Source organism: Athene noctua, chromosome 16 (assembly GCF_965140245.1).
Source record: "Athene noctua chromosome 16, bAthNoc1.hap1.1, whole genome shotgun sequence".
NCBI lineage: Eukaryota > Metazoa > Chordata > Aves > Strigiformes > Strigidae > Athene > Athene noctua.
This window is the reverse complement of record NC_134052.1, coordinates 8,931,739-8,959,530: the sequence shown is the minus strand read 5'-3', so window position 1 is coordinate 8,959,530 and position 27,792 is coordinate 8,931,739. Positions and strand designations below refer to the sequence as shown.

Below are 27,792 nucleotides of genomic sequence, written 5' to 3'. Positions count from 1 at the left end.
CAAGTTTAAGGATCTTAAACTATAAATTCAAAGATCCGTGTTAGCTTCCTGAGCAGATTGGCCTCTGAACAGCTGTGCCTGCATATGGCGAAAACATGGACAGTTTCTTTATGAAGGTTTATTATAAACCTGGAAGTATTTGTTGGATTTGTGTTCACTTTAACATAACAAGGTTCATATGAGTGCTGAGCAATGAGATAGTTGCACCTGTATGGTTTATGACATCTGAAACTCAGGAAGGCTAGTAAAATCCAAAGCTTTCATGTCAGAAGTTATTTGGCTTCAAGGTTTCTTTCTGTTTTTCTTCTTTCCCCTCAGTGAATTTTGTGTTCTTGTCAGATGCAAATGGTATAGAAACACAGAAAATAAAACAGGAGAGATTTTTAAAAGGAAGGCGCCATGTTGAGGAAAGATTGTATGAGTTAAAGGCAACTGGTTGCAAGGAAATTAAATTAAATTGTTTTCAACAGGTTCTCTCTGTGTTCAGCCCCAGAGCAGGAATGGCAGTGTTGACCCGGGGGTGACAGGGCTGGGGTTCTCCTGCTGGCTGCAGACCTGGCACTGGGGACCCACAGCACTTCACAAATGACAGATGTGAACACACTACCCTTGGGAATTTTCTGGAGCACTAGGACTTGTCCATAGCAACTTTCTTGAATCCAGTGCTGTCTCTTAGACATTTGGACTTAAATATTGAGAAGCCAAGCTTGCCCTGGGTAGGAGAAGCCCAACAAAGTGGTGGCATTTATACTAAGCCTGAATGTCCCATTCACATGCCATACATTTTACAACCACTTTTCATATACTGCTTTTCCACTGTTTTGATTACCTTTTCTAAAATATAGCTTTTTTTTTTTTTTTAATGATTTAGAAAAAAATTCCTATTAAATTAACCTTCCATGTGTCTAATTATCCAGCTGAACCTTCTGGAGGAAGAGATGTTGGCTAGTTTTTGCAGCATGGTGTTGGTCTGGAATACTATTTTTTTTAAAATGGCGTTTTGCACGCAAGTTTCTTCTTTTGGGTGCTCTGCAGCTACAGACCAGCAGATCTCATATCCTCTAGGCCTTATCTTGTGGTTTATCTTTCTGATGCTGCTTCCTCTTCTTCACATGTCTAGCCCTGAGAGTTTGTGCACAAGACTGTGCACTAGCTGTGTGCTCCAAGTATGGTAGGACAGTCTGGTTAATCAAAACCTCTGGCTAGATGGGCCACATGGAAGAGGGCATGTGCTTCATTTGTCTAGGGGAGGAAGAGAGAAGCCCTGCATGCCACGTAGTGTTCACACCATCTAACTTCAGAGACCATCTGGAGTCACATGGAGAAGGGTAGGCTCCCAGTTTAGGTGTTCTGTGTCACTTTTGGGAGGGAACTACAGCTTGCTGTTAGCTGCAGAGAAACTTGGGCTTCTGTTTTAGGGATGTTAAGTTGAATGCCATTGTGAGTGTCCTCTAGATGTTAAGTCACTGAGAAAAGCAAGGAAATCCTGCGTAGCAAGGTCAAAGGTGAAGTTTGCATGCACCTACCATCTTGCAGGCCCACCTGGTCACTGAGACTGCAGAGGAGGGGTAGGCGTCATTGGTTTCCAACCCTTTTGCACCAAAGTTGGGGGATAGCTGCTTATTTGTGTCCAGCTGCTTCAGTTAAGGCTCTGGAAGACACTGTCCATTAGGAAAGGCAGTGACTGCTCCTATGTAAAGAGCTTATGGATGTGACTAGGATAGAGGTGGCAACCCAAACATAGCTCTGTCCAAGTTCACCCTGCGGCAGCACACCCTGCCCGGAGGGGTAAAATGCCCATATTTGCATGCTTTTAGACAAACATCTGCTAGCAAGGACATGGATCTATTTGAATTCTGGTTGAGACAGGAGAGATGAACTAGATGATTCCTTGAGATCTCTCCCAGCATTGTTTTCAATAATCCTTCTAGGAGCTCCCACCTATTAAAGAAAGTAAAATTTTTAGGTTGTTGGCACTGCGCACTATCCTGTTGTCCAGGGGAAACAGGGCATGTGGTAGCAGTTGAGTAGCACTGGATGATGGCATACAGGAAAATGTGGTGATAAGAACCCCTCTGTTTCAGGGAGAATCAGATTTTCAGTTCTTCAGCAAAGGTTCTCCTGGTTGTGAACTGTTTAAGGCAGTGATAAGAAGGAAAGAACTTTTCAGTAGCAAAGTTTGGGTCTGGATTAGCTTCACTCCATGGTCAAGCAGAGTCTATAGTCCCTTAAAAATATTATTTTGAAGATATTCATTAAACTTAGTGGTTCTGGTTTTGTCCTACTGCTTTGCATGAAGACAGATTTTTTTTCAAGAAGGAAATGATACTTCACACAATTGTGTGATATTTCAGGGAGTTCTAAGCACAATTGTTGTACTTCCCTCAAAGAAACTAGAAGGGAAAGAAGAGGCTTTTAGGGAAGATGAGCAGTGGATTTATGCAAATGATTGTCCAACTGTATTGATAGCTGATCTCTAATAGTTTCTTTTAGAAGTGGTTGCCTTTACATGTGTTGCAGCCCAGGGGTATAAATGAGACAAACCCATTTCACATCATAATCTTCCCACATTCTGAAGTCCTCTGGGGTCCTTGGAGATGATCACTGTGAGATAAATGTGTGATTTACTGCTGCATTCACCTCACGTAATTGAGAGTGGTGACACAGGGCACCGATTTCAGATGTGCAACTGCCATGGAATGTAGAGAGGCTGAGGTATATTGTTTTGTTAAAGATCTGTTTACGTGAACTCAGATAAGTCTTGGGGTCAAAAAGTAAATAATATGCTATTTTACTTCTTTTTTGTTTTCGTACTATTTCTAATTTTTTTTCCCCAAGCACCTATGTGTTTTGGACTTACCTTGCTGTAAACAATCCTTGACACCTACCTTGGCTGCTGCTGGGTTTGGTGGTCTTTGGTCAAATGTGGTGGGTTAAACTGAGTAACAGGGCTGGGAGTGAGGAGGGAATATTTCCTTCAAGTCAGAGCATCAGGGCTGACTCCTTCCATATCTCCCACAAGCAGAAAGAGGGGGAAAGATCACAAGTGGACTGAGAATTCAGTCCCTGCCTGCAGCTGCTATCCTGAAATCGCCTGGGAGTTGTATTTATTTAACAAAAGCCTTGCTAATGCAGATGTCTTGGACATCAGTGAGGTCTTTGGTCTCTTCTGTTCTTGGCACATGTGGCATCAAAAGCTGTTGACTGTTCCTTTAATAGAGGTTCAGGAGCAGTAACCTCCAGCATGGCAGTAATGGGCAAACTGGGCACAGCTGAGCCTTCCACTGGCAGCAGTGAGCATGGAAAAGGATGTACCCCCATGGGCTTAATTTCAGAAGCAATGGGGAGGAGGTAATTCTGTTATCAGCTATCATCCTACTGCCATAATTACATCTCCTTTACTGGCTTAACTTTAATGGTAAAAATTAAATACATTACCCAACTACTTAACTTGGTACAACATCCAAACATAGATCAGGTCTACAAAACCTCAGTGCTCAAGGGGAGGGCAGCAGGCACCCTCAACCCATCATGTGCTTGTGTGTGCTAGTCTCCTCCTTGCTTCTCTTTAAAGCAGGAAGGCTGTATGGAGAGGGGCTCCTGTTCAGTACAGCTGACCCAACTTTCTCCTGGGTTTTAACTTTTAAAATTGTGGTGACTTTCACTGCCTTTTTTTTTTTTAATTTAAAAGAAGCTGCAATGGTACTTGTTAATGGAACACACAGGAGCTGCTTTACAACAACAAACGTATGTTTCACTTTTCCTTTTATATCTGAGTTTTGCTGTATGTGTTTTCTTGTGGTTTCTAAGTCAAAGGAGAAATTGTTTTCTAGTCTAGGCTTCCCATGGGGCCCTGACTTTTAACTGTATGTGACTTCCAACTTTCAACTAATTCCTTTAAGTATTAGTGAAAACAGAACCTGTGATGGAAACACAAAACCAAATCACAGCTTGGTACCGTGATTCACACACTCACAGCTACTGTGGTCCTGCTGAAACCCAAACCAGCCTGCCCCGGAAGATTTACTGCTGAGGGCACATCAGAGGAGTTGAATTTGTCCTTTTCTGCTCATCTTCCCAACTGCCCCTTTTCAGCATAAGAGATGTATGAGGTCTGGGATGAAGCCCTACATGTTTGCACTTCTGTGGGCAGTCTGTGCTGGACTTGTGCAGTGGAGCTGGATCGTGCTATGCATTATCTTTGTACCATTCTTGTGGCCTTCACTTCCCTTTTTTAGTGAGCTGGAGCCTCACACAGGCTCTCAGGAGCTTTTGACTCTTGCAGGGATTTCTGCCCCCAACTCAAGAATGGTGTGTGACAAACTGACTGTATGTTTCATGCCTGATTTACCTGCAGGACTACTGGGCTTGTTTGCACAACAGTGGTGATTGTAGGAGTCTCCTGATCTTTGAGCTGTGTGTTGTGTTTACTGTTGTTACATATGCTAATGCAGGGATAGATGTGCAGTGCCAAAAATGCAGATTTTAGGTACATCTGGGAAATTCTCTTCAAAACCAATATCCCATCAAATGTAAGGGTAGGTCAGTATCTGTTCTGAATATCCAGAAAATACACATAAAAATATGTGAATAGATATCTGAATATCTATTCACACTGTATTGCTAGTGTACTGTAGGTTGAGATCTATTTGTCTAAAAGCTTAGTGAAGCCACTGAGGAAATTAAATTCCTAGATAAATCAAAAGTAGTGTAGGAAAACATGGGTGAGCCTGAAATTTGCTTTTGTTTAGATGTGATTCTGGAAAACAGTGAATATCAATTATAATATCTAATAAACCAGGATTAGAGGAAGAGCTGACCTGTGTGCTTTCTCTAACTAATGCAAGAAGAGAAGAGCTGCTGAATAACAGTGAGGATAATTAGCTACTGGGGTAATTTAACTGGAGATAAATTGTGTCCTCTGTTGCTTAAAGTCTTTAAACTGGGTCTGCATCCCCCTGTGTGAAATGGATGCTGTCACCCAGATGTTATGGCTGAGTGCAGCTCACCCCAAAGAGAATGACAGGCAGATTTGCTCCATGGTGCAGCTGGTGTGCAGAGGTGCAGGGCAGATCATCAGTGAACCACGTACCTTGAGGGAGCAGTGAGATTTTCCCACGTGCCAGCCTGCTTTGAGTTAGAGGTGAATGAAAAGCCCTCACTGAAACTTTTGAGCCCAATACAGAATACATTGCTTTTGATGGAAAGTAATTTTGGCAGGGGTGAGGGGAAGGAGAGTATACCAGATGGTTTGAGGGTGATGCCTGTGCTATGCAGAAGGTTTGGGTCGTTCCTTGGATTAGAAATATGCCTGGATTAGGCAGATGCAAGATTTAGCCTACTCTTTAATGTACACTCTCACTGTAGGAGTGTACATGGGGGAGTCAGTGCACTGTAAAGCAAAGTTTGAATTTATGGCTGTTTGCCGTGAATGCGGACGCTTCCAGCTCAGCAGTAACACCAACATAATTTATCCCATTCAGGGCGCGCTTGAGTATCCACAGGAGGTGTTCATGCAGGGTGGATAGTGTCCTGTAAACTCACATCTGAGCTCCCTGTTCACTGCCTTCACTGTCCAGCTAAGCCTCCAGTTCCTGCCTTCCCCTCTCAAGACCAATGTCTATTGAATTGGAAGAGCCTCGCGCCAAGCGAGGACTCGCACCTGGGTCTCCCATGTCTGAGGGGAGTGTTGTGCTCACAGGGCTAATGGCTGTTTGGGGGCAAAGGGACCGGACTCCTCCTGCCTGATGCTGCTCAGTGAAAATTTTCTAGGGTCTCTATTTCATTCTGAAACAACTGTTGAAACCCTGATGCTTCCAGCATACCTGAGTTATTCTCTCTGAGCATGCCTTGTGTTGTGTTGTGGGTTTCAGCATGAGAAAGAAATTAGGGAGGAGAGAGGCTCCTGGGGCTTGCTTTTTTTTTTTTTTTTTCCTTTTTTCATTTTCCCAGAAATGCTGTTTGGTCAAGATCCTTTCCAAAATCTGGCTGACATTCAGTCAGATAGCCAGTGCCTGAGTAAAGGCCATGGTATGGTTCCTGGACCCCAAAGCTGCCTTACAAGATGCCCAGCACTAAGCCCTGGCAGAGGGCTCAGCTCTGGGGATTTGGTTTACTGCAGTCAAATCAATCATCTCAGGCTGAAATGAGTAACTCCAAGATGCTCTTGCTGTTACCACTGTCCCATCTTCCCCCTTGTCAGCATGGTTGCTCTCAAGCTTTGTGCCACATCCTGGTTGCACAGCATCATGCTCCCGGGGCTGCACCTAAAGCGTTGCTGCCTTGCCTTTCTGCCGGGAAGGATGAACTGACTGTGGCAGAGGAAGCTGCAAGGTTAGGGGATAAGAAAGCAGCTCTGCTTGCCACCCTCCGTTCTGCTCCAGCTGGGCTGAGGCTGGTTCCCACAGTGCCTCTGGCAGCTGGCAAGGGAACGACTTTGGTAACTGGTGGCAGAGCCCCATGCTGAGAAACTCCACCAGTAAGATTCTGTCAAAATCAGCAGATTTGCACCCTCTGATTTACTTGTAGCAGAGAGAGTTTTGTCATGCTGGGGGAAGTATAAATCTTTTGTCGTGAATGTACATGGAAGCTGTTTAATTACACAGCTGGTTTTCTTAGTGGGAAAAAGTTTGTATTTTCACACAGCTATGAAAATCTGATCTCCAAATCCCCCTATCTGTACACGTGCAGTAGTCAGATACATAGTGCCTCTTCTTTTAAGCTTTCAGCCGAGATAGTCGAAGCATCTTGAAAACAGGATCAGCAGTTCACAGGGGTAGGGAAACTAAGGCACAGAGAAGAAAGAACTTGCTTACACTGGAATGTAAGGTCAGTGTCAGGACAGTCAGGAACAAAACCGTCACCTGCTTTCTCCTGAGAGCTGCAGTCTCTGTCCCAGACCTGTATTTTAACCTCATGTGGAATCAGACATCCCAGTTAGACCCTGGAAGTCTGGTTGTCATTTACTGTAAAGAGCAGCAGAGCAAACGAGATTCAGTCCTTGGAATTTTGACAAAATTGTCACCAAAATAAGAAACACTTAAAATTGAGTATAATAAAACCCATCATTTAGCAGAATCAGATGTTCAAAGGATTATCTTTGGAGGCCTTTTTAGAGTGCTCTGGTAAGGAGCAAAAAAGAACCAAGACAGAGATTTCCTTCTGGTTTGCGTTCATTTGCTATGTCCCAAGTACATTAAATTGAACAAAAACATGTGACAAGATGCAACTTTATTGCTCAATGTCAGCTCTAACTGAAGCAGGCAGGCAAGTCGCTACATGATACGGTGTCTGGATGAGGTCTTTGTCTTAATTACTGACAGCTATTGATATGCCACTCTCCCCAAGACAATAGAGTGAAATTTTCCATCTTCGAAGGAGTATTGTTGAGTAAAGACCCCCCCCAAAAGTCCTTGAAATTGTTGCAGTCAAAGGGTATTAATGATGAGAATTAACGATCACATCCACGATGCAAAGTTGCTTCCACCAGGAAGGGAGCTGAATAGGTGCGACAGAAACACTGGGCTAAGCTGGGGCTATTCCGACAAGCACATCTTCATTTTGTCCGCTGTGGAGTGTCTGAAAAAGCTTGCTGGCATGTAAAACAGCCTCAGAACTGATGAAGAGTCTAAGAAGGGGAATAGCTTGTGATGTCAGAAGCTCTTGCTGTTTCTAGAAGAGGGTGGGCGTTGGGCGAGCTGGGGCAGCCGGTGCTGCAACCGCGTGCCTCTCCTGGGCGAGCTTTTCAGTGCTCTTATCTTCTTGTGTACAGCAGGAAAAGGGAAGCAGTAGGAGGAAGCGATTTCTCACGCGGCTTTGTATTTGCTTCTAATTAAATGTTGCTTGTTGAGCTCTGTTTTCCCACTTTTCACTACCGGCCGGGGATGGTCTATCTGAATCACCCCAGCGCTGTTCTCAAAGCTGACCACACACATGCACGCCCCGTTTGGGGGGAAGCTGGAGTGACTTCCACAGGGAGATAGCAAGTAATATGCAGTGGTTAATGGACTAAGCCTCAAGTTACAGTGAGCTGAAACAAGCAAGAGAGCTGATTACTTTCAAGCAAATAAAATAACCAAGACTAGTGAATTCATTCCCCAGTTTTATACTTTCCTTCTGGCAGTAGCTTGTGTTGTCTAGACAGGAGGATGTGTGCAATCAGCTTTAAAGATGCAGTTTTATACCTCCCAGGGGAGAAAGACCTAAATTCCTGATGAGCAAAACTCTGTTGGGATGAATGGGAAACAAATTACTCCTTTCTACTCTCTAAGGCAACCAGTGTCTGTATCACACAGGGCAGTGTTCTCTCTGGGGTACTTCAACGGTGCCCGTAAGATCTTTTGCCTTGCAAAGCCCATCACTGCATGCAGCCTTTCAGATGTGCAACACTCAAACTAGAAATCCCCAAGAAAATTTGGCCCTGAAACCCATCAATTAAAAAGGCAAAGGCTTGCAGTACTAGTGGAAACTGAGGTGTTGTGGCCAGTGAGCAGTGTTACCACAAGTTTGTGCCGTTTGCAGAACAAGGTCGGCAACCCAGCAGTAAGGCAGAACGTGGGGATGCGGGGGCCTTGGGTTTCTCACTGCACTTTGGCTCCTTGTCCACTGCAGGACCCAGCAAATCACTGCATCTCTCTGCCCTGGCTTCCCCATTTAAGAATAAAAAAGTTATCTTACTTACCTCCTGTGAATCCTTCTTCCTCTTGCTACTAATGTAATTCCATATAAAATACAATAATATTTAATCTCAAGTAAACGTGTCCAAGATTCAAAGATCTAAATTCTGAAGGTTTCACTAAATTCCCCCTGTATATGCATATGTTTTATCTGTAGGTGATAGATTCTACAGAATCTTTAAGGGATCACCTTTCTTTCTGACTCTGCTGTCAATTGTCACTTGGTTACCAGACAGCATAACTAAGCAGCGTTGCAGGCTTCACTTGAGCAAAGAGAGTTGCTATTCATGCAGCACAGCAAAGGTGAACTGGTGTTTTTAAATCCCCCCAGCCAGAGGCAATGTCAGCTGAGGGGATGGATGCAGGATTTGGTACATCTTAACACTAGGGTAGGGAGTGATTTAGATGTAAATTTTAAACTCTGGCTTTAAATGCTTGCGTATTTGTAAGAAGACCTGACTTTTGCAATGGTGCAGGAAAAAAAAAGTGTTTCATATGCCTAATATGTGGTCTCAGTGGCGGCAGTTGCCAGGGCCGTCACTGGAACTGTGTTCAGGTAGGTAACTGGACTGCTGATACGCAGCAGCTGAAGGCACATCTGCTCATTTTTTGCATGCAGAATTACATGTGCTTTCCTGAAAATGGCACTTAAATACCCCCTTTTCCCAAATTTGACTGGTATCGATCCATGGATGGAGTGCAGAATGAATGAATTCTATTTATGCAAAGGTGAGCCGATGATTTTAATCATGCCACACATTTCCATTTTGTTTAAAAACCCAATCATAGCAGCAAACCAAACAAGAAAAGTCTCCTTGTTTTCTGAATGATGTTATTTGTTTATCTGCCAAAGTGCTTTGCATTTCCTCAGGTCACAGACCAGCCCATGTCTGGCTATGTTAATATTATAAGAGTTATGCAAAAGCAAAGTTTAAGAAAAATCTTTCAACTGAAAGAAATAGGATCTTAAAATCCCAAAATAGAGTATGGAAAGGTACACATCATGTCTGGCTTCTCTTTCCCCTTGTGGCAAATGTGACTCAAAGGAGTTGGGTTTTTTCCAGCTTGATCTGTATACAGTTTGGGGGAGTTTTATTGTGAATAGGTCACCTTATAATACACAAAAATATTTCCTCCCAGAGTTCTGTATTCATAAATCTTTCTTGATTCTCACTTTCTTGAAACTGAAATCCGGATGATTTTGTTTTCTTCGCGGAAAGAAGAGTGAAAAAGAGTAAAGGAACACCTTGGTGTGGGGCTGGTCCTCTGTTCTCGTCTCCGCTGAAGCTCCCGTTGCAGGGCTTTGCGCTCTCCCGCTCTCCCCTCAGGCAGCTGCCGGGCGAGCTGCCCTCTCCTTCCTGTGAGATGAGCAGAAGAGTAGGACTGGAAAACAGAGACTTTTGAGCAGCTTGGTTGTTGCTAAGGGAGGAAAAAATGAATTTCAAAGTTATTATTTTAAAAAATGTTTTAAGTCTTCACTTCTCTGTAGAGTTCAAGAGTCGCTTTTGCTCCTTCTTTGCTTCGCCAAAGAAAAGATCAGCGTTACGGTTAAATAATAAAGCAGCTGCCTAGCACAGAGGAGGTGAGTGTTTATTGAGAGTGGCAGTCTCTCATAGTTCAGTTTTGAGGGAGACATATATCTGAAACATAGCTTTAATGTGTTCTTTCATTCTAGCTCACAATTAACTTTTCTATATAAAAATGCAGCACAAAATACTAGCTCGTTTCTGTCCCTGCAAAGTGGGGTTAGCATCACTGTTCCCCTGTTCCAGGTAAACAGAGAGGTTATATGATATGACCAAAGCTATGGAGTATTGGTGGCAGAGCTGGGTGTAAAACTCTGACTTTAAAGTTCCTGGAGCATTTCTGTGGGCTGTCCATCTTCATTTTTTGTTCCTAAGTCATCCTGATGTGTTTTTAGCAAGTGAAAGGAAGATGGAAATGCTTATGGTAAATAATCCCCTATATTATCCTTCAAAGCATAATCAATTAACTCAAGGAAACACCCTTTTAAATGGAGATACTTGACTTTTACATATATTTTTCTCTTTGTATTTGCATTTTATAATGCTATTTTTATTTTACAGCGATGTCATCCCAAAATATTGTCATAAGTTGTCATAAATTACCCAATAATTATGCTACTTATTTCCACTGATCAAACAATTTAAAATCTGGTCTTATGAAGGACCAAAAGGCCTTTTACTATGTGTTTTATACCCTCCTGCAGATGATACAAACATTGCCATATGAACAAGCAATCAATTCCCTTGTTCTTTAAGTATGTATACATTTATACAGACACACACACAGACATATATTTTATTAGAAGACCATGAATAGTTTTACCTTGTGAGCTCATTCTACACATGTGCAAAAACACCACTTAAAATTACTTTTAAAGATGGCCAGCATTAAAAACTGTGTATGTAGCCAGTTCTGTTACAGCTGCTACTGACTGTGCTCACTGGGGGCAAATTATCTTTTGTAATTTATTATCTGTTTTCCTCCGTTCCAGTATCCCACTTATAACTCTGGGATTTTGTTCTGCCTGGACAGAGGGCAGAGGGAAAGCTGCTTTGCTGTCACTGTAATAACTGTTCCAGTCCAAAGGATCCTCTTGTCATTGTAGCTGGATCCGCAAAGAATTACTCTGTCAGGCATGACAATAAACATGCTCAGTACTTAAAAACTACTCCCTCTCCCCTTGTGAAGACAAGATGACTTTTGGTCATACAATGGGTTTTCATTGAAGGCCAGGAAATCTTGGATTTTGAAAAAGTACCATACTTAGATGAGTTTCAGTGTGGCTCCCAGAGGACCTGGGCTTCATAGGCCTCCGTGGATAAACAGGGTCTGATTCCTACATTTGTGCCTGTTCCCAGCAGATCTATCATTTTGACCTCTGTCGCCTTTAATCTTCTATACACTCTATACATTTCTAAATCTCCCCATGGCCGCCATGGTATTTATCACATTCTTGGCAACACTGCTCCTCCAATACCAACCCTTGTGCTGGGAGTCCAGCTCCGCTCCTCCTCCACCTCACTCACAGAGCCAACTGGCATGTTTGCACAAAGCCTTGTACCCTATTTTACATCCTCACAGTCTCCCAAAGAGCTAGTGCGAGTGAGCTATGGTAGGTGTCTGAGCTGCGACCGGGCTGGATTCTGTAATTCTTTCTTGCACAAGCCCTACTTGAGGCCTGTGAACTTCAATGGAACTATTCATGCAAGTGGAGGCTGCAAATTCAGGCCCTTGGGTTGTAAGGTCTCTGGGGCATAGACCCTGTCTTTGTATGCCTTGCAAATATGTGCTAGATGAGTAATGATAGCTCAGAAGAGTGAGTGTCGCTTTACATTTGCCATACTGGAGGAAGGTTGCCAGGATTGCATTGATGCTGCATGTGGTCCCCTTCCAGGGGGGAATTAATCCTGCTATGCAAAGATACCTCCTGCTGAGTGGTGAAAAGAAAAAAGAAAAAAGAAAAAGGTTTGGCCATGAATACCATTAGTTTAATCTTCTTTTTCTCTGATCTTCCAGTACTATTTGCTTTGTATGGCTTCATCAAGGTTTTGTATGTGGACGAAGTAATTGAAAACAAATTTAGCATGTCTCAGACCATAAAGTTCCCTTTCAGCTAGATCACTGGCTATGCGGTAGATAAATGTCTGTTTTTCATTTTTGGTTATGTGAGAATTTTAGAATGGTTTGATTTGTAATTTTGAATGTTAATAAAGGAGAAATTTCCTTGTCTCCTGGCCTATAGAGGCATTCTGGCTTTCTTGCTTCTCTTGCGGCAAACGCTGTTTATAAAAATGTTATTTAGCGCAGAAGAGTCTGTTTATGTCCTTGAGCTCTAGAAGCCTCAATCTCTAAGGTCAATGAAGAGGTCCTTGTGCCAGGTACTGTACAGTCACAAACTAAAAATGCCATATCTACCTGTATGGATAGTATTTTAATGCAATGCAAGAGAAATGGCTGAAGTGAACAAACACCTGGGGGAAGGATGAGTTTCAAAGAGCAGTGAATCAACACCAGTCCACAGAAGTGATTTCTGGAGAACAAGAACATATTTCCGTTTAAGACTATTTAAGAATTCTGCAGGCAGGGAGATTTGTAGGGTGGAGATGTAGATATTAAAAGGAAATATCCTTCCTGGAGGAAGAGGCTGATGGGCTGAAAACACAATGTTGTGAGCGTTTAGGAAGCTGATGCTGGTGTTTGGGGCTGAATTTGGGAAGTTTGGGAATAGATGTTGATAACTGAGTAGAAAGTGTGAGGGACACAGGGAAAGCTGGAGAGTTGTGAAGCTTGGGGGTGACTTCAGCAAAGTGAGGAGTTGGAAGGACAGTCCTTCCAGCTGGGTTTGAAATGGATGTGAGCTGGGCAAGACTGCACATGCCAAGGCCAGAGAAAGGGATATAGCAGGGATCATTAATTTCTGAAATGTTTATACATAGTTTAACATTTCAGTTCTCAAAATCGCAGACACGTTCACTAGATAGTTCCTGTTTGGGGGGGGGGGAGAGTTATTTTTAAACTGCAGTTGAAGTAGGAATCATGAGCTGAGCTGAGGCCAAGTCATTTTACTGAATGTTAGGCTGGACAGAAACTAGCGTTTGCAAGTTGGATGTCACATAGGGCCTAATTCAAAGCCCCTTATGTCAATGGGCATCTTCCATTGGCTTTGATAAGGTCTGGAGAAGGTGCATGAGGGAGTACCACATATATCTGCAGGAATTCAAGTGGGAGACTTTCTTCTGTCGTTGCTGTGTTTCCTGCTGATGGGAAGCAGGAATCACTGCCCAAAGCTGCAAGTGCAGGGAGTCAGTGCAGCTTTATTCACCCCACAGAGAAAAATCTTTTGAACCTCATTGAGAAATCAGTCACTGCAAATTAAACAAGTGTACTCAAAGCTATATATTTGAGGGGATTTATCAATCTGTTTTGAAGACAACCAACAAATTTCTGGTAGTGGAGAGCTTGTCTGGATTTTTTTCTTCCTGATATATTTAATATTGTAACGTTAATTACATTTTTTTCCATTAGCTCCCTTCCCTATGTATCATGGATGCCAGCAAATACTCTTAAGAGCATATCTGAGAGTAGGAAAAAGTCTGTACTACACATATTTTTATGAATATATGTATCTCCATATCTGTATATATGTTTGTAGATCTATTTGGTTTCCTGACATAAAGGCATTGCAAGCCCTGTGTGTGATAATAGATTTTTAATTTCTTGCCAGCTTCACGGTTACATGGAAAACAAACCCTTGGGTCTTCAGATCTTCATCGGGACAGCAGATGAACGGATACTTAAACCTCATGCTTTCTATCAAGTCCATCGCATTACGGGAAAAACTGTCACCACCACCAGCTATGAAAAAATCATTGGCAACACCAAAGTTTTAGAGATCCCACTGGAACCCAAAAACAACATGAAAGCAACGTAAGCATATTTCTTTTTATTAGCAAAGTTGAGGAGGATTAAATTGGCATGTGAAGTTCCTTCTCTTTGGAAAAGAGTCACTTAAATGAATAATGATATGCCTGCTCTAGAGGGACTCAGTTTTCCAAAGCATCAGGATGATATATGAGTGTAAGACCCTTTTTACAAAAGTATGAGCAGCAGTTACAAGCACCTGGGTTGAAGCTGCTTAAGGAGTTATCATTCATCAGCTGACCATGCAGGCATTTTTGCTCTTTACCCCAGTTGCTGCAGTGACTATATTGTAATCATCTGTCATCTCCAAAGTCAGCATGGTTTTGTAGGGTACTAAGGAAAACAAGACTGGAATGTTGAGTTCTTATGCTGCAGGGATGCAATGAGAAGCAAGAAGCAGTAGACAGGGGAGGAAAGGTGTACAATTCATTTTACAACATTTAATGGAACAGAAAACATCTCTTCTGAACTCAGCTAAGTGCTCTGGCCATGAAATAGCACTCTCTTCTTGTAATAGGTTAACAGAAAAGCAAGTACAGGCACATCTTTTCTGTATTACTCCTTCCAGTTTTATGGAGGCAGAGGGATGGAGTGGGCACCAGTCTGGAGCTTCAGGCTTGAATGTGTGTCAGGCAGCATGAGAGTGATTGCTCTTCAGAGGGAAGAGCTGTATCTCCATCCTTCAGAGGATACTGACAAAATTGGCAGAGAAGTTATGTTTTTAAGCCCCCCTACTTCATCGCAAAATGCATTCTTTATGTATCTTTTTTCAGAAAATATACCTTATTCCTCCCTTTCCTTCAAGCCTCTCCTTCCCTCTGCACCCAAGGAAATAAATAAAAGTCCACATCTCAAACTTAAGCTGCCAAGTGCTGAATGGAACACGATTGTCTGTTCCTAACAAGTAACCCTGGAGTAATAAACCCCTGCACACATGCAATGGCAGGGAACAGTATGGCTATCGGAAACAGCTTGGGGTTTATGTCTCCCAAAATGTGACTTTAATTCATATCAAAAGAGGAAAAATGATGTGTCTTTAAAACTGATATCAGAATGGGTTGGCAGTGCCTGTTTAATAACAGTGCTCACTGCACCCTCTGAGGACTATTGCTGAGCTGAAGATCTCAGATTCTGTAAATATTAGTTGTTGCATTCTCTTAATGTAGACAGGCGTGTTTGCTAGGTTACACTGAACCTAGTTAACCTGCGCTTACACCAATATTAAGTTGCAATGCAGGTTTAAGCAATTCTAATCCTTTGCTGCTCAGCGCTATCCTGCTCCCTGCATTCTCCCTTTGTGCAGGGACATGGTGAATGGGAGCAGAGAACTGTTTTCTGCTTTGCCAGGCAATGGCCTTGGCTGGGAACAACATTCCAGGGCTTTGGAGGATGACATGGTGACCTGGGCCAGGGCTGGAGAGCCCAGTTCTAGCAGTAGCACCTACATTGTCCGAAAGGAGGAGAGAGCAGTTTGGTTCCTGCTTTGAGTTGAATTCAGTGCTTGCAGTACAAACTGTGGGGAAAATGTGCCTGGATGGTGCATGCAATTAGCTGATTCAACTGCTGTGATTCCCCATGGAGCTGAACTAATTTGCCCACGTGCAGGCAATAGCTGCTGTGCAGTCTGTGGGCACTGAGCTGTTTGGAGAGCTGGCAGAGGAGGCTTTAACGCTTGCTGTCTCTCAGAAGGCTGCAGCACAGGCTCAACTTATTGCCTGTCCCAGTGTGCACTTCTTGTTGTGGTTCACTCTCCCTGCCCCAGTGTGCCGCGGTGGGCTCTGCCACGTGCACTCTCCTACTTAGCACAGGAGGGAAATAAAACTCAGGGTTATACCGTTCGGAGAGCTTCTGCTGATGCCAGAGTAAAGGCCACCTCTAGCCCTCGACTGGGACATGCTGAACCACGGGGCCCAGACTCTTTGAGGAAGGGCCCAGCAGCATCCCTAATTTGCTGTGTGTCTGGGGTTTCTTCCCCTATAACTGCTGAAATGGCAGTATTGAGATCCTAAACAGGACAAGTATTTGGAGCTGCTCTTAACACAGAGATCAAAGCAAACCAGCTTAATCCTTTTGACTGTCACCTATCTCCAAGCTGTTTGAGAGCAGACATGTTAAGCTAAACAGCATGTGTGTTTGGCAGCATTGACTGCGCGGGGATTTTGAAGCTGAGGAACGCAGACATCGAGCTGCGCAAGGGAGAGACGGACATCGGCAGGAAGAACACCCGCGTCCGGCTCGTCTTCCGCGTGCACATCCCTGAGTCCAACGGCAGGATCATTTCTCTGCAAGCAGCATCAAACCCCATCGAATGCTGTAAGTATCCCTTGAGATTTTCTCCGTCTCTGTCTCTTGCAACAACTATCACCTTGTCCCTCTGCTCTGGGCTAACCCTGAGGAGAAAAAACCCGACACAGTGTGCTCTGCTCTTCCTTCACCGGCTGGATATGTGCTGCTGTTTGAGTGACCTGCAGCTCTTCCCTATATGCACTGCTCCCTTTCCTGAAACAAGCTTTGGTGGCTCTTTGTGGTGCTTAGAGCTTGTGAGGAGAGTGAGGGACTTCAGGGCTTTTGCAAATTTTATTTATTAGTGTGTTGCTGCTGGATCCTTCTGGCTAGCAGGTCTTTTCTGGGAGCAGGGGAGCCAGTGTAGGTGTGTGTATAGCGTGTAGATACATCCTCCCTGTTTATGCACAAGCATGCAAGCTGTCTGCCTTCCTGGGAGTGTTTTTTGAGTAGAGACACAACCAGAACTTGTTATCTACAAGCTGGCAGGTGGTTGGAGTTTTTGAATTCAAACCTGGGCTGGATCCTAGCACTGTGGTCAGTCCTGCCTGCCAAAGGAGTGACTGCAGTCCTCTGATCTGAGCTGGGGCAGGAACACAACTGAAATGGAGAAAGAGGTTTGATTTTTGAGGCCCAGGCCCATCCTGGTTATTGTTTTTTCTGAATGTCAGTGCTAAAGGATGTGCAGCTCAGGAGGCTGCCGCTGAAGCAGGGAAAGCCCAGGTTGTTCTGGTATTCCCCTGAGGGACAAGAAAACTTGCGGTTTTGATCTCTGAGGGACAAATCCTATAAGTGTGTAAGCTGAGAAACCCGCACCTCCCACTCATTTTAACGTACTGGATCCTGAGAAAGAGAGGCCTCGATGAGGTGCCCCCTGTGTCGCAGTCATTTCTGGAAGGGCTCCACCCACTTTGCTGGTTCATGTGCATCCTGTGATGCTTTTTGTTGGTAAATGGTGCCTTTTCGGCGGTTTGGGGATTTCACAAATACATAATGAGCAGTTTTCCTCTCCCTTTGCTGAATGACTCACCCCTTTAGCAGAACCTGTCTTGCCATAAGTCATGTGAAGAAAGTCATTGAAGAGTTTCTCATGTGTGTTTTACTTATTGAGATGCAGGCTTTACTTAAATAACAACTGCTTAGAATAAGAGAGGAGCCAATTTTGGATGGGAAAGCAAGAGAAATTGTGAGTAGTGAATTACTGATGGCAGCTTTTTAAAAAACGGTAGGATTGATTAAACAAGGTAAGGCTAAGGAGAGGATGATGGGTACATATGATCTCTTGGCAATGTTTATGAGAAGATACCAACTACCAGAGCATTTTAGCAGCTGTGTGAAGTCTCCTGGCACTGTGGTGAGGAAGGGAGAATAGCCACCACCTTTATCCATAGGAAATGGTTACGGTCCTTTATGGGACCAGATGGCTGAAACAATAGTGGCCTCCACCCCAAACGTGTCCCTGCTGAAACAAAGGCCCATTTGCTAAAGGAAACATTCGGCGAACTGCAGCTTCTGTGGATAGGAAGGGAATTGCAGCAAAGGATCACCTGGCTTCTCCTTCAACTTATTTTCTGAGTGGAAACAGCCCGTTCCTGCCTGCTGTGGGGAGCTACTCAGGTGGAGAGACTCCAGGTGTAACTCGTACATGCACTGTGCAGAAAAACAGCACGAGTTGGGAGCAGAGGGTGGGTGGTCCCTGGGTCATGCAGGGAGCCCTGCAGATCACACCCCACTTACTCAGATTCTCCTACAGGAAAAGCAAATATGAGTTAGCTAGGTATTTCTAAGACCCCCAATTGCACATTGTATTTGTGCCCATGATCAAAGAGCATTCAAGCAGAAATCTAGTCGTGATTTACAGAATAAGACCACATTTTTCTGAATTGTTTGTGCACACCTAATTTGCCTGTGCAATGACTCTATTTACAATGGCTTGTTTAAGATGTCTAGGCATTTACACTGAGATGTGTTTGCTTTGATGAGCCTTAGAAGCATAAAAAAGCCAAGAGGGGTGATACTAGTGCAAGTGGCTTGTTTTTATGTTTTTTATAATTAAAATATGAAAAATTTCTGCATAGCAGACAGCAAAGCTCCTACAAGAAAAAAAAAAAAAAGTATTTGTTCCCCAATTAAAAAAAAAAAAAAGTTTTATTTTTGGAATACTGGATATACTGGCAATTTGGAGAGATATGTTAAGGACTATGCTTTTCTGAACTCATGGAAGCAGACTATAAAATGATCTGGAGTAATAAGTCTCTTCCATTTAGTATGTATGTTGCATATTTAGCAATGTTTTTGCATTTCAGTAGCACTTCCTGATCTCAGCCCAGTTCTGGGAAGATGGTTAAAAACATTAGTTGGTTCAGCCAGCATTAGTAATGCAGGCTAAATCACACTAGAGATGATAATCTCAGTTTCTCCAGGACAATCTGCACATGTTGCAGAGCTCACAGCCTCAGGTAAGCTCAGGTGCTCTGTGACAAGGCACATACTGAGGCTCCATGACATTTTCTCCTTGTGTCCCACCTCCCACCTTTGTGTGCTGCTGGGATTCTCTTTTTTTTTTCTTTGTTTTTTTGGGTTTTTTTTTGATATGGCCTCCTGGGAACTCTTGTCTCCACGGACCCTCCCTTAAGATCTCTCCTGTCTGGTAGCTGTTAATAATAACCCGCTGGGAAAGCCTTAGTAAGTAGCAGCTTTAAGATAACTGGCCATTTCCCTACCAGTGGGGTTCCCCTGAGAGCCCTGTTGCTACCAACAGAATAGCTGAGTGCTCTCCTCAGCAGAAGCTGATCCCGGCTAAAAATTCCCACTGGTGTCAGCAGGTCATTAGCTGAAATGAAGCAAGAACTGTGAAGTATCTGCTTTTCACTGGGCGATTTGGTTCCACCTCATCTGTGTCACATTCAGCACTTGACAGGTTTTAGGAGGGGATTTCACAGGTTCAAAGCGTCATCCGGAGCAAGTTCCTCCCCAGGCAGCTGTGTAGGAGGACCAAAGAGGTGATATGTTGTTAAATGACGTTATGCCTCAAAATGGACCTCGTATCCAGATAAGCCTGCACATTCAGCAGCTTTTTTTCTCTTGTTGCCTCTTGATTAGTTCTGAAACCACTGAGGAGGCAAAGGCATTTGAAAGCCCTCCAGTAATTGTAGCAACAGGCCATCACTTACTTAGGGATAAAAAAACCACTGTCTTATAGGTGTGGTGCTGGAAAGGTGAGAAAAATCCCTCTCCTGGGTGTTGCTCTGAGGCCCTGAAATGGCACCAAAGCCCCACAGGTGCTCCGTGAGATGTCCCCAGGATCCCCAGCCAAGTCCACGCAGCAGTGTGCTGCTTGGCCTGGCTGCCTGCTTGTGCGCTTCTGCACCCCTCGGTGCCGTCAGTCGTACTGCAACTGTGCACGCCCGTGTGTCCATCCCTGCGGGTGGAGGTCTGTGGTTTAGGCATAGGCATAAGCCAGCTCATGTAGGCAAGCTCTTGCTGGGCTGGGCAGGGCTACCACAGAGCTGCTATCACAGAAAGTGGTGAAATCACAGATGGGAAGGGCTACTGAGTTAACTTGTCCCTTCAAATACAGCCCTAATAACAAGTCACTCAGTGACTCGTCCATGGGGGGCTTTGGTATTTGCAGACCTGATAATTATTTTCAAACCATTAAGACAATTTCTGTAACATTAGTTCTATTGATTTGCTTTAATTTAGCTTTCATTATAAACTGAAACTCATTTCTTGGTAAGTGATTGATCTCTGCAGTTGTGTTTCTGCTCGGCTGAAGCGTCCACGGAGCAGAGCAGCAGTGCTGAATGGAATTCAGAGTAGCCACATAAGCACCCGTGAGGCAGCTTGTTTTACTCCATGCTGTCAGCAACCAAAAAATGCTTTATGCAGGTGTCTGCGAGATGTGAGTGTAAGGCTTAGGAGTATCACCCACGCTGCGTCACAGTTTTTATTCTAATGGATGCTGGTTAAACCTTCCCAAAGCATGTCGCAGTTCTTGTTTCATGTAATCCATGTTTGCTGATACTAAACTGTGCTCATGAATCCCTTAAAATGCAAACGATTGCACTTGGCATGAGAGAAAGAGTCTAAAATCTTGTTCTTATAATAGATATTCCGAGGTGGTAAAAAAAAAAACAAAACAAACAAAACTTATTGCTAAAGAACCGCGTGTCCATCTGAGGAATTTAAATAGTTTCTATTATTGACCGTATTTTGTTCCACTAAATTGGGTCAAATATCTTATTTCCCTTTAATCAATTTCCCTGGAAGTTTCCTTTATTTTTCTCTCCTTCTAGTAGATTTTCCCATAATATTAGACAATCTGAGCCTATGATATGTGACACATTAATAACTACAGAGGAAAGAGCTAGTCATGTAAAAGAATGTTGTCTTGGCAAACCAGCGAGTGCTTTTCCTCGGCCGGGAGTTGTGCTGGTTGGAATATAACAGCAGGCAAGAAGGAGCACTAGTTTATTGAGATAAAAAAGCAGAAACAAATGTTCTCTTTGCACTTGTGAGATACCCACTTGCAAGTTTAACCATAATCATTATTATTATGAGAGTAGTGTGGTTTCCAGTTGAATTAAAGAAATTTTTCCCCCCTTTCAACTTCAAGATAGTTACACAGTTTGCTGTAAATACAGCTAATACAAAAACTGGTTCTTTTTCTAAAGCGTAAATTTTCTCTCTTGTAAAGTACAGAATTTAGAAGCTTATTCTGACAACATTTGCTACTTTTAATGCGCTCAACGAGAATATTTCAGTCTGGAAAGTCTGAGTCAGAAGGAAAATGCCCGCCCTTTTTGCAGGCTGCGAGCCTTGCTATGAGGATAATCTCCTGTTTATTTTTTGTATTTGCAATACTGCTGTTCGTAAGAGCAAGTGCCCCGGTGTATTACGTAGAGCATGGATTTCTGAGCATAATTGAAGCTCAGCAGATCTCCTGCACGAGGGATTAAAGGGAAATGCTGTGCATACCCGCAGAGATGATGGACAGAGAAGTGAACTGAGGCCATGGTTTTCCTGTCATTAATCACACGCTGGTTTGGTGAGCTGGCTGCAGTTCATAGAAAGTATCATACTTATCTGACACTGCTGCCATCAGTGCTTGTCACTCCTCCTTCGTAAGGACATCATCAAATAAATTATGTGCAGGGAAGGAGGTGGAGAAAAGCCCTCTATTTTTGGTGCTTTTTTCTTGGATGGCTCTGCACAAACTGCTGATTAAGTCTTGCTGGCAACAAATTGGAAACTGTTGTCATTCATACTGGGTTTTTCTTTTCATAGCATTTAGATCACATTTTCAAGGTTTCCCATCTAATCACAAGGGCTGGAAATTTGCTTTATTTACATGATTCTCATTTAAGTCTTCCACTGGCCTATACTCCTAGCAGGAGGTAATTCATCCCATCCCTCCAGTTAGAAGATTGCTGCTCTTTAGGGTGCCTTAGTGTTTTACCTGCCTGCTAGACATGTCTCCTGCCCTTGGTCCTCCCCTGGTTCCCACACTGCAGCTCCCCAGCCTTTGCCTCTCCTCCTACCAGGGAGCTTCGGGTGCTTCAGTGTGTGACGGATGGGATCAAAGTCTCTCAGGACATTAGTGCTCTGGATAAGCATTTGGCACAGGAGCTCTGTGCCTATCAATCCTACCTCAGGCAGTCAGCTCGTGGTAAATAAACACAGTGTGACAGGAGGAATGAGATATTTACTTTGGCTCGTTAAGGTTTGCACTGAGGTGGAAGAATTAATCCCACAACAAATTACACCTCTGCTATTGCTTCTAGGGTTTGGGATTTTTTTTTAGCATCAGATATTCAGCTCTATCTGTTCTTCTTAAATCCAACAGAAATCAGTGGCTGGAGCCAAGAGCCGTTGGGGGTTTGGAAAGACATGTCAGGAGTGGCATTTTGTAAAGTAAACACTTGGCTAGTGATGACAGTTAGAGGAATTAGTCGTAACTAAGCTTTGTCCTCACTGAGCTGCAGGTAAGCCCCAATCCTGCTCCTTGTGATTGCCCAGGATAGGATCTCTCCTGAATGCTGGTTAGCTGTGGGGACATCAGGTAAACCTGAGCTCTGGATCCAGTGTTGCAGGTGTCAGAAAGATGGTGTTGAGCAGATCTCACTCTATCAGCTATTCTTTGGCTTCTGTTTATACAGAGGTTGACATGAAGGCCTCCAGCCAGTCTGGAGAAGAAGGCACTGAGGTAGCACGCCGATACATGGGGGCTATAGAGTACCTCTGCTATGGAAGCGTCGGTCAGACCCGTGCTGCTCTGCAGTGTTCACAAGCCTGTTCCTCCCAAGAGGCAGATCACATTAGACGTTTTGCTTTGGTACATTACCCTATACAGCCCTCGTTCTTACTGCACATGCAGGGAGAGAGGTTGTCGAGACGGTTCCTCTCCAGAGGCTGTTAAGAGATATTTAGCTTCAGTTAAGACTCCTCATAAAACGAGTCAGCTTTTGGGCAAGACAAGGCAGTGCTTGGAAGCCCTCCAAGCCGGTGGAAGGAAACACAATACTCAGGCAGGACTAGAACTGCTCGTCCCAGGAGATGCATGCAGGAGGAGAGCTGATGGGGAGAGCTGGGAGGCATGTAGGGAAGGGGGCTTTCAGGTGGAGCTGGGATTACCTAAGGAGCTTATTAGGAAATACAACTGAGGTTGTCACTTGGAACCTGCTAGCAGCGATGGGCAGCACTCTCTTGGGGGAGATCTGGAGCCACAACAGACTTCTCCAGGTAATCAGTTGTCTCAAAACATACCTTTTTTTTTTTTTTTTTCCTAGAAACCAAATAGCCTCTCTACTGAAAAAGGAACAGTTGTGGATGCTGTGGGCAGGTGGAGAAACAAGAAACACCTTCACCCTGCCTCGGCACACTTCCTTATGGTCAGCCTCCAGGCTTGTGCATCCCCTGTGAAGCATTTGGCCTGCTGGCCCAGATGTCTAGGCCGTCTTAGCCTTTCCTCCACCAGCTAGCATAGGGAAGGGGATAAAGGTTCAACCCCTGAGAAACACCCTGTGTCCCTGCAGCGGGTGCATGTGAGCCTGGGTGGGCTGTGGCAGCCGCGGACTGGCTGGGCAGTGCAGGCAGGGGAGGCAGTGCAGGGGCTGCTTCCCTCCCAGGCTGAGGCTCGCTGGAGGTGGTGCAGCACTCCGAGACACCAGCTCCCTTTCTCTCTTGTGTCACTGCGTGTATTGTATTTCTTGGCACCATGTATCCATGACATCTTGATTTGCAGACAGTCAAATAAAATAGAAAAATAATGTCCCCTGTTAATAGGTTGACACACTGCTTCAGGCCAAGTGTGAGTATTTCTATAGCATTTGCTTTGCTGCCTTATGTCAGTAACTGTTGCTATTGAAAGTAAACACCCCAACTGGTTAAATCAACAGCATTTTGTTTATTCAAAGCTCATAAACTCCAGTAGCTGTAGGTCACTTTATGAAGTGCCAACCCCTGGGGGAAGAGAAGGAATAGTGTGAAATTATTACATGCAGTCCACCCATCATGAGCCTTAGAGGAAGGGATTTATTGGCAATTAATATTTCTTGCAGAGGAAAAAAAAGTAATCCTATTGAGGCAGTTCCACACTGAACCTTGAGCCTCCTAACTGGTTGAAATGGGGAATGGGGTGAAACTTTCTTACAGGCCTCAGTAAAAAAAAAAACCAAACAGGTCTTGGAAAATGAAAAGTGGGGTTTTTTTTTTTTAGAAAAGGATTTGCAAACCATCTACTGGGAGGAGAAGAGTACAGGCAAAATGGGGCAGAGGAAACACAGTGTTCAGTAGGTAACTGTATTTCTCCACTTTTCCCTTTAGCACGATATCTGCATTGAGAAACTCAAGGGAAACACTTCCAAATGGTATTATTCTGCAGCACATATAAAGCACACTTAGGTTTTGTACACCTACAGGCGTGACCAAATTAGGGTCAGGGCAAAAGCAGTTTTGGAGATGCCCATAGCCTGCTTGTGCTGTGGCCATGCCAGAACATAGCTCTGCGTCAGCCTGGCTGCTGCTGGCTGTGGAGCTGTGCCAGCACAGCGCTGCATCGGGGTACCTGCAAAACACCTCTGCCCATCACAGGCTTCCAGACAGTGCTGCTGAGGCCACCCCAGCTCAGCTGAGGATGGTAGAAGGGGGTTTTGGCATTTCCTAAGAGCCGGGTTGCACATTCCCAGTGCCCCGGTTGTCCTCCCTGGCTCCCTGGTAGGTCGCAGCGTACACAAACACTGCGCTCTATGGAAGTTGGACAGAGGCTTGGTCTTCAGCAGCGATTTCCAACTTGCCAAGATCCAAATGTAATTAAGATGAGTCAGATGGTTATTTCCAGGCTAAAATTTGTCCTTCCTCGTCCTGAAAAAGCCTTGAGAACCACTGATCTGTGGGATGTCAGGTACAAAGCTCTCTATTAACACACTCAAGTTTGAAGGAGATATAGGTTAATCTGGAATTCTGATAATTTGGGATGCTTTGGAAGTGACCTTTGGGGATTGAATAGGAATAAACAGTGTCCAGGGCAAAGCTTATATACATTTTTCTCTTGACCATTGTAGATATGTTTTTGATGATTGCTATTTACTCTTAAACCTCTGAGGTTACAAATCTGTCTGTGTGATAAATCCAATTATGAACTCATCAAAAATTTGAGTATTTAGGGAAAGGAATTAATCATACAGCCATGTGAAAGAAATTAGCAGCTTCTGTGAAAATAATCTGAATATATATACTTAATTGGCAGTATTTTAACCCAGCTGTTGTTATATGTTTGAAGGGAACAATGAGTCATAAGGTTGTTTTAAATAGACTTTAAAAAATGCCTCTCAAATGTCACAAGAAAGTTGTAAATATTGGATTATCTATATTTTTAACGAGGAAAACCTATCTCATGACTGGCAGAAAGGGTTCAGCTGAGCTTGTCCTTGCTGGAAAAGTTGCTCCCCTCTTCTACATACACCTGCCTAAAAGCTTTAATGCTTGTGTTACCCCACCAAATACTCTAGTATTTTCTTCATGTGGTGAGAGAATCTGTACAGCTCTCACTGTGGCCAAGGACTGTTCAGTTTTTGGCTTTCTGGAGGTTGCACAACAGTAAAAGGGTGCTGGGACCAGGTCACAGAAAGCACAGCCTTGCCTGTGTGCAAGTGGAGGCCCAGTGCTGAACATACAGGATAATATTTCCTTATTTTTGGCTCAACAGTGAACGGTGTTCAGTGAAGGGAAGACACAAGTGCTCAGTGTCTCTTGGGAGTAGGCTCTTTGTCAGAGAAAGTTAAAATCCAGCCAAGGCAGCTGTTAAATAGATGAGCAGCATCCTCTAGAGACCTTTCCAGTTGGGGTGGATGAATCTGGAGGAGTTTGAGTGCAGGTCATGAACTCGCAGTTCAGACCCAAACTGCTGCCCACCTGGTCTGGTCACAGGGAAGCTCATGATATTTTCCAGCTGTCTGCATTGTAGGGAACAATTCTTGTATCTTCACTTTCTTCGGCTTCTGACGCTTGTTAGCAAACAGTTGGAATGGGCTTGCAGGGATGGTGACTAGGATTCTCCAAAGCTTTTCTGTTTTAATGGGATGAGAGGAAAGCAGGTGTAGAGATGGTGCTATCTTGGTTTTCTGGCTGGGGAAAGAGAGAATACCATGCCAAAGTCACGTTCCAAGTTCATGGCCAAGAACAGTAAAGACCTTAGAAATCCTTGATAACATACGTGCCCATCTGGATTCTACCCTACCTTTTCTTTCCTTGCCTTTTAAAATTAAACGCAGTCTGCAACACGGGGCCCTACTCCTCAGACATTCAAGCTTCTGCAGAGCATGCTTGCAAAAAGCCCAGGCTGTGGCAGTCCTGGTATGACCCCTCCTGCTTGCAAATGCAGCTTTGTGATTGCCCCTCTTGTTGGATGCCCAAAGCTTGGTGCCTGCATATGGAGACAGTGCTTTTGTTGGCAAATGTACTGTTCCAGGCCCAGCATAGTCCCTGTTCTGTAGGAGGCAGTGGGCTTTTGTAGAAGAGGGTTTTTGTTTTTTTTTTCTGGAGGAATTCAGTGTTATTCAGTGGAATCCTCTCTGCAGGTGGAATTTTTGGGATCCAGGGCTGTAGTGTGCCTGCACTTGAAAATTTGGCTATTTATTTGGAAACAGACATGGGCAAGTTCCAGCTCATTCATCCAAGCTGTCCTTTCTCAAGGACAAGAAGTAAGGCCAGCACAGCTGAAACGCTGCAGCCAGCTCCTGAATGTTTCCAAATAAAATGCCTTGAGTAAGTTTATTTTTCCCTCTCAAACCTAAATTTAGCACCCTGGAGAAGCTGCTTTGGCAGTCAACGGATGGTAACGATGACAAGATCGATCTGTGGATAGTTCTGGGAAGATTTGGAAAGTCCTGGTAAAACAGAGTTGGTTTCATTCATGTCTGCAATTTGTCCACAGCCCAAAGGTCTGCTCATGAACTTCCAATGGTTGAAAGACAAGATATTGATAGCTGTCTTGTTTATGGAGGGCAGCAGATGATCCTGACTGGACAGAATTTCACAGCAGAGTCCAAGGTGGTGTTCACAGAAAAAACATCAGGTAAGGCAGTTTTTTCCTAACTGTCCCAAATGGGATAAGGCATATCTGTAGTGCTGTTGTGTCTCGTGGTCTTATCCTAAAATTTGTGCTTGTGAGTAACGCTACTCAAGCGAGTAATCCCATTCAGGTTCATGTAAGTAAAACCAAATCACTTGATTTAAACATGTGAGTAAAATTGGACTTGGGAGCAAATATTTGTGTTATTGGTCCACAAGAATACAGACACTGGGGATCGGCAGGCAGGATATGTTCTCAAAGAAATGGAACGACCGTTATATGTTCCTCCATGCTTGTTTAATCTCATGTTTAGTGAACACTACTGTAGAAATCATAATTGAAGTGAACATTTTTTATTGATGTGAACTACAGGCAAAGATTGCATTTGCTTCCCTCTAGAAGTCTGTGGAGGAAAATGTACATAATGTGTATTTTTATATCAAAGTAAAATAATTTTTATGCACATACTGAGGTACAAGAATACACCACTTCATTTTCCATATTTTTTCAGATATTTTTATATAGGCTCAGACTCTACCAAAACAAAATAAATTAAAATAGAAAAGCCTCCCGTAACCGCTCAATGCTACTTTTTTTTCAGTAGAGCTCCTTCTTTTAAAATGTGTTTTGCCAAAGTTTTTAGGTAATCTTGCTAGCTCTTGAGCAACCATGCAGGGGGAATGAGTGGCAGGTTGTAGATTCTTTCTCTTTGTATCTTGTCTTCTTATTTGATCAACTTGCACAGAGCCAGGGCAAGATGGTCCCAAGCCCTGACTGGTGTTGGATGAATATAAATAAATACTGGGAATAAAG

At 43.8% G+C, this 27,792-nt stretch overlaps 1 protein-coding gene across 1 annotated transcript in view; it reads left to right on the top strand.

The window, feature by feature from the left end:
* Window positions 1-27,792, top strand: part of NFATC2 (nuclear factor of activated T cells 2) — a 58,878-nt gene that overhangs the window by 12,874 nt on the left and 18,212 nt on the right. The window contains exons 4-6 of the mRNA XM_074920602.1: window positions 13,927-14,129; window positions 16,264-16,436; window positions 26,842-26,982. Of these exons, the coding sequence (XP_074776703.1) occupies window positions 13,927-14,129; window positions 16,264-16,436; window positions 26,842-26,982 (517 nt within the window). The remainder of the gene's footprint in view (window positions 1-13,926; window positions 14,130-16,263; window positions 16,437-26,841; window positions 26,983-27,792) is intronic.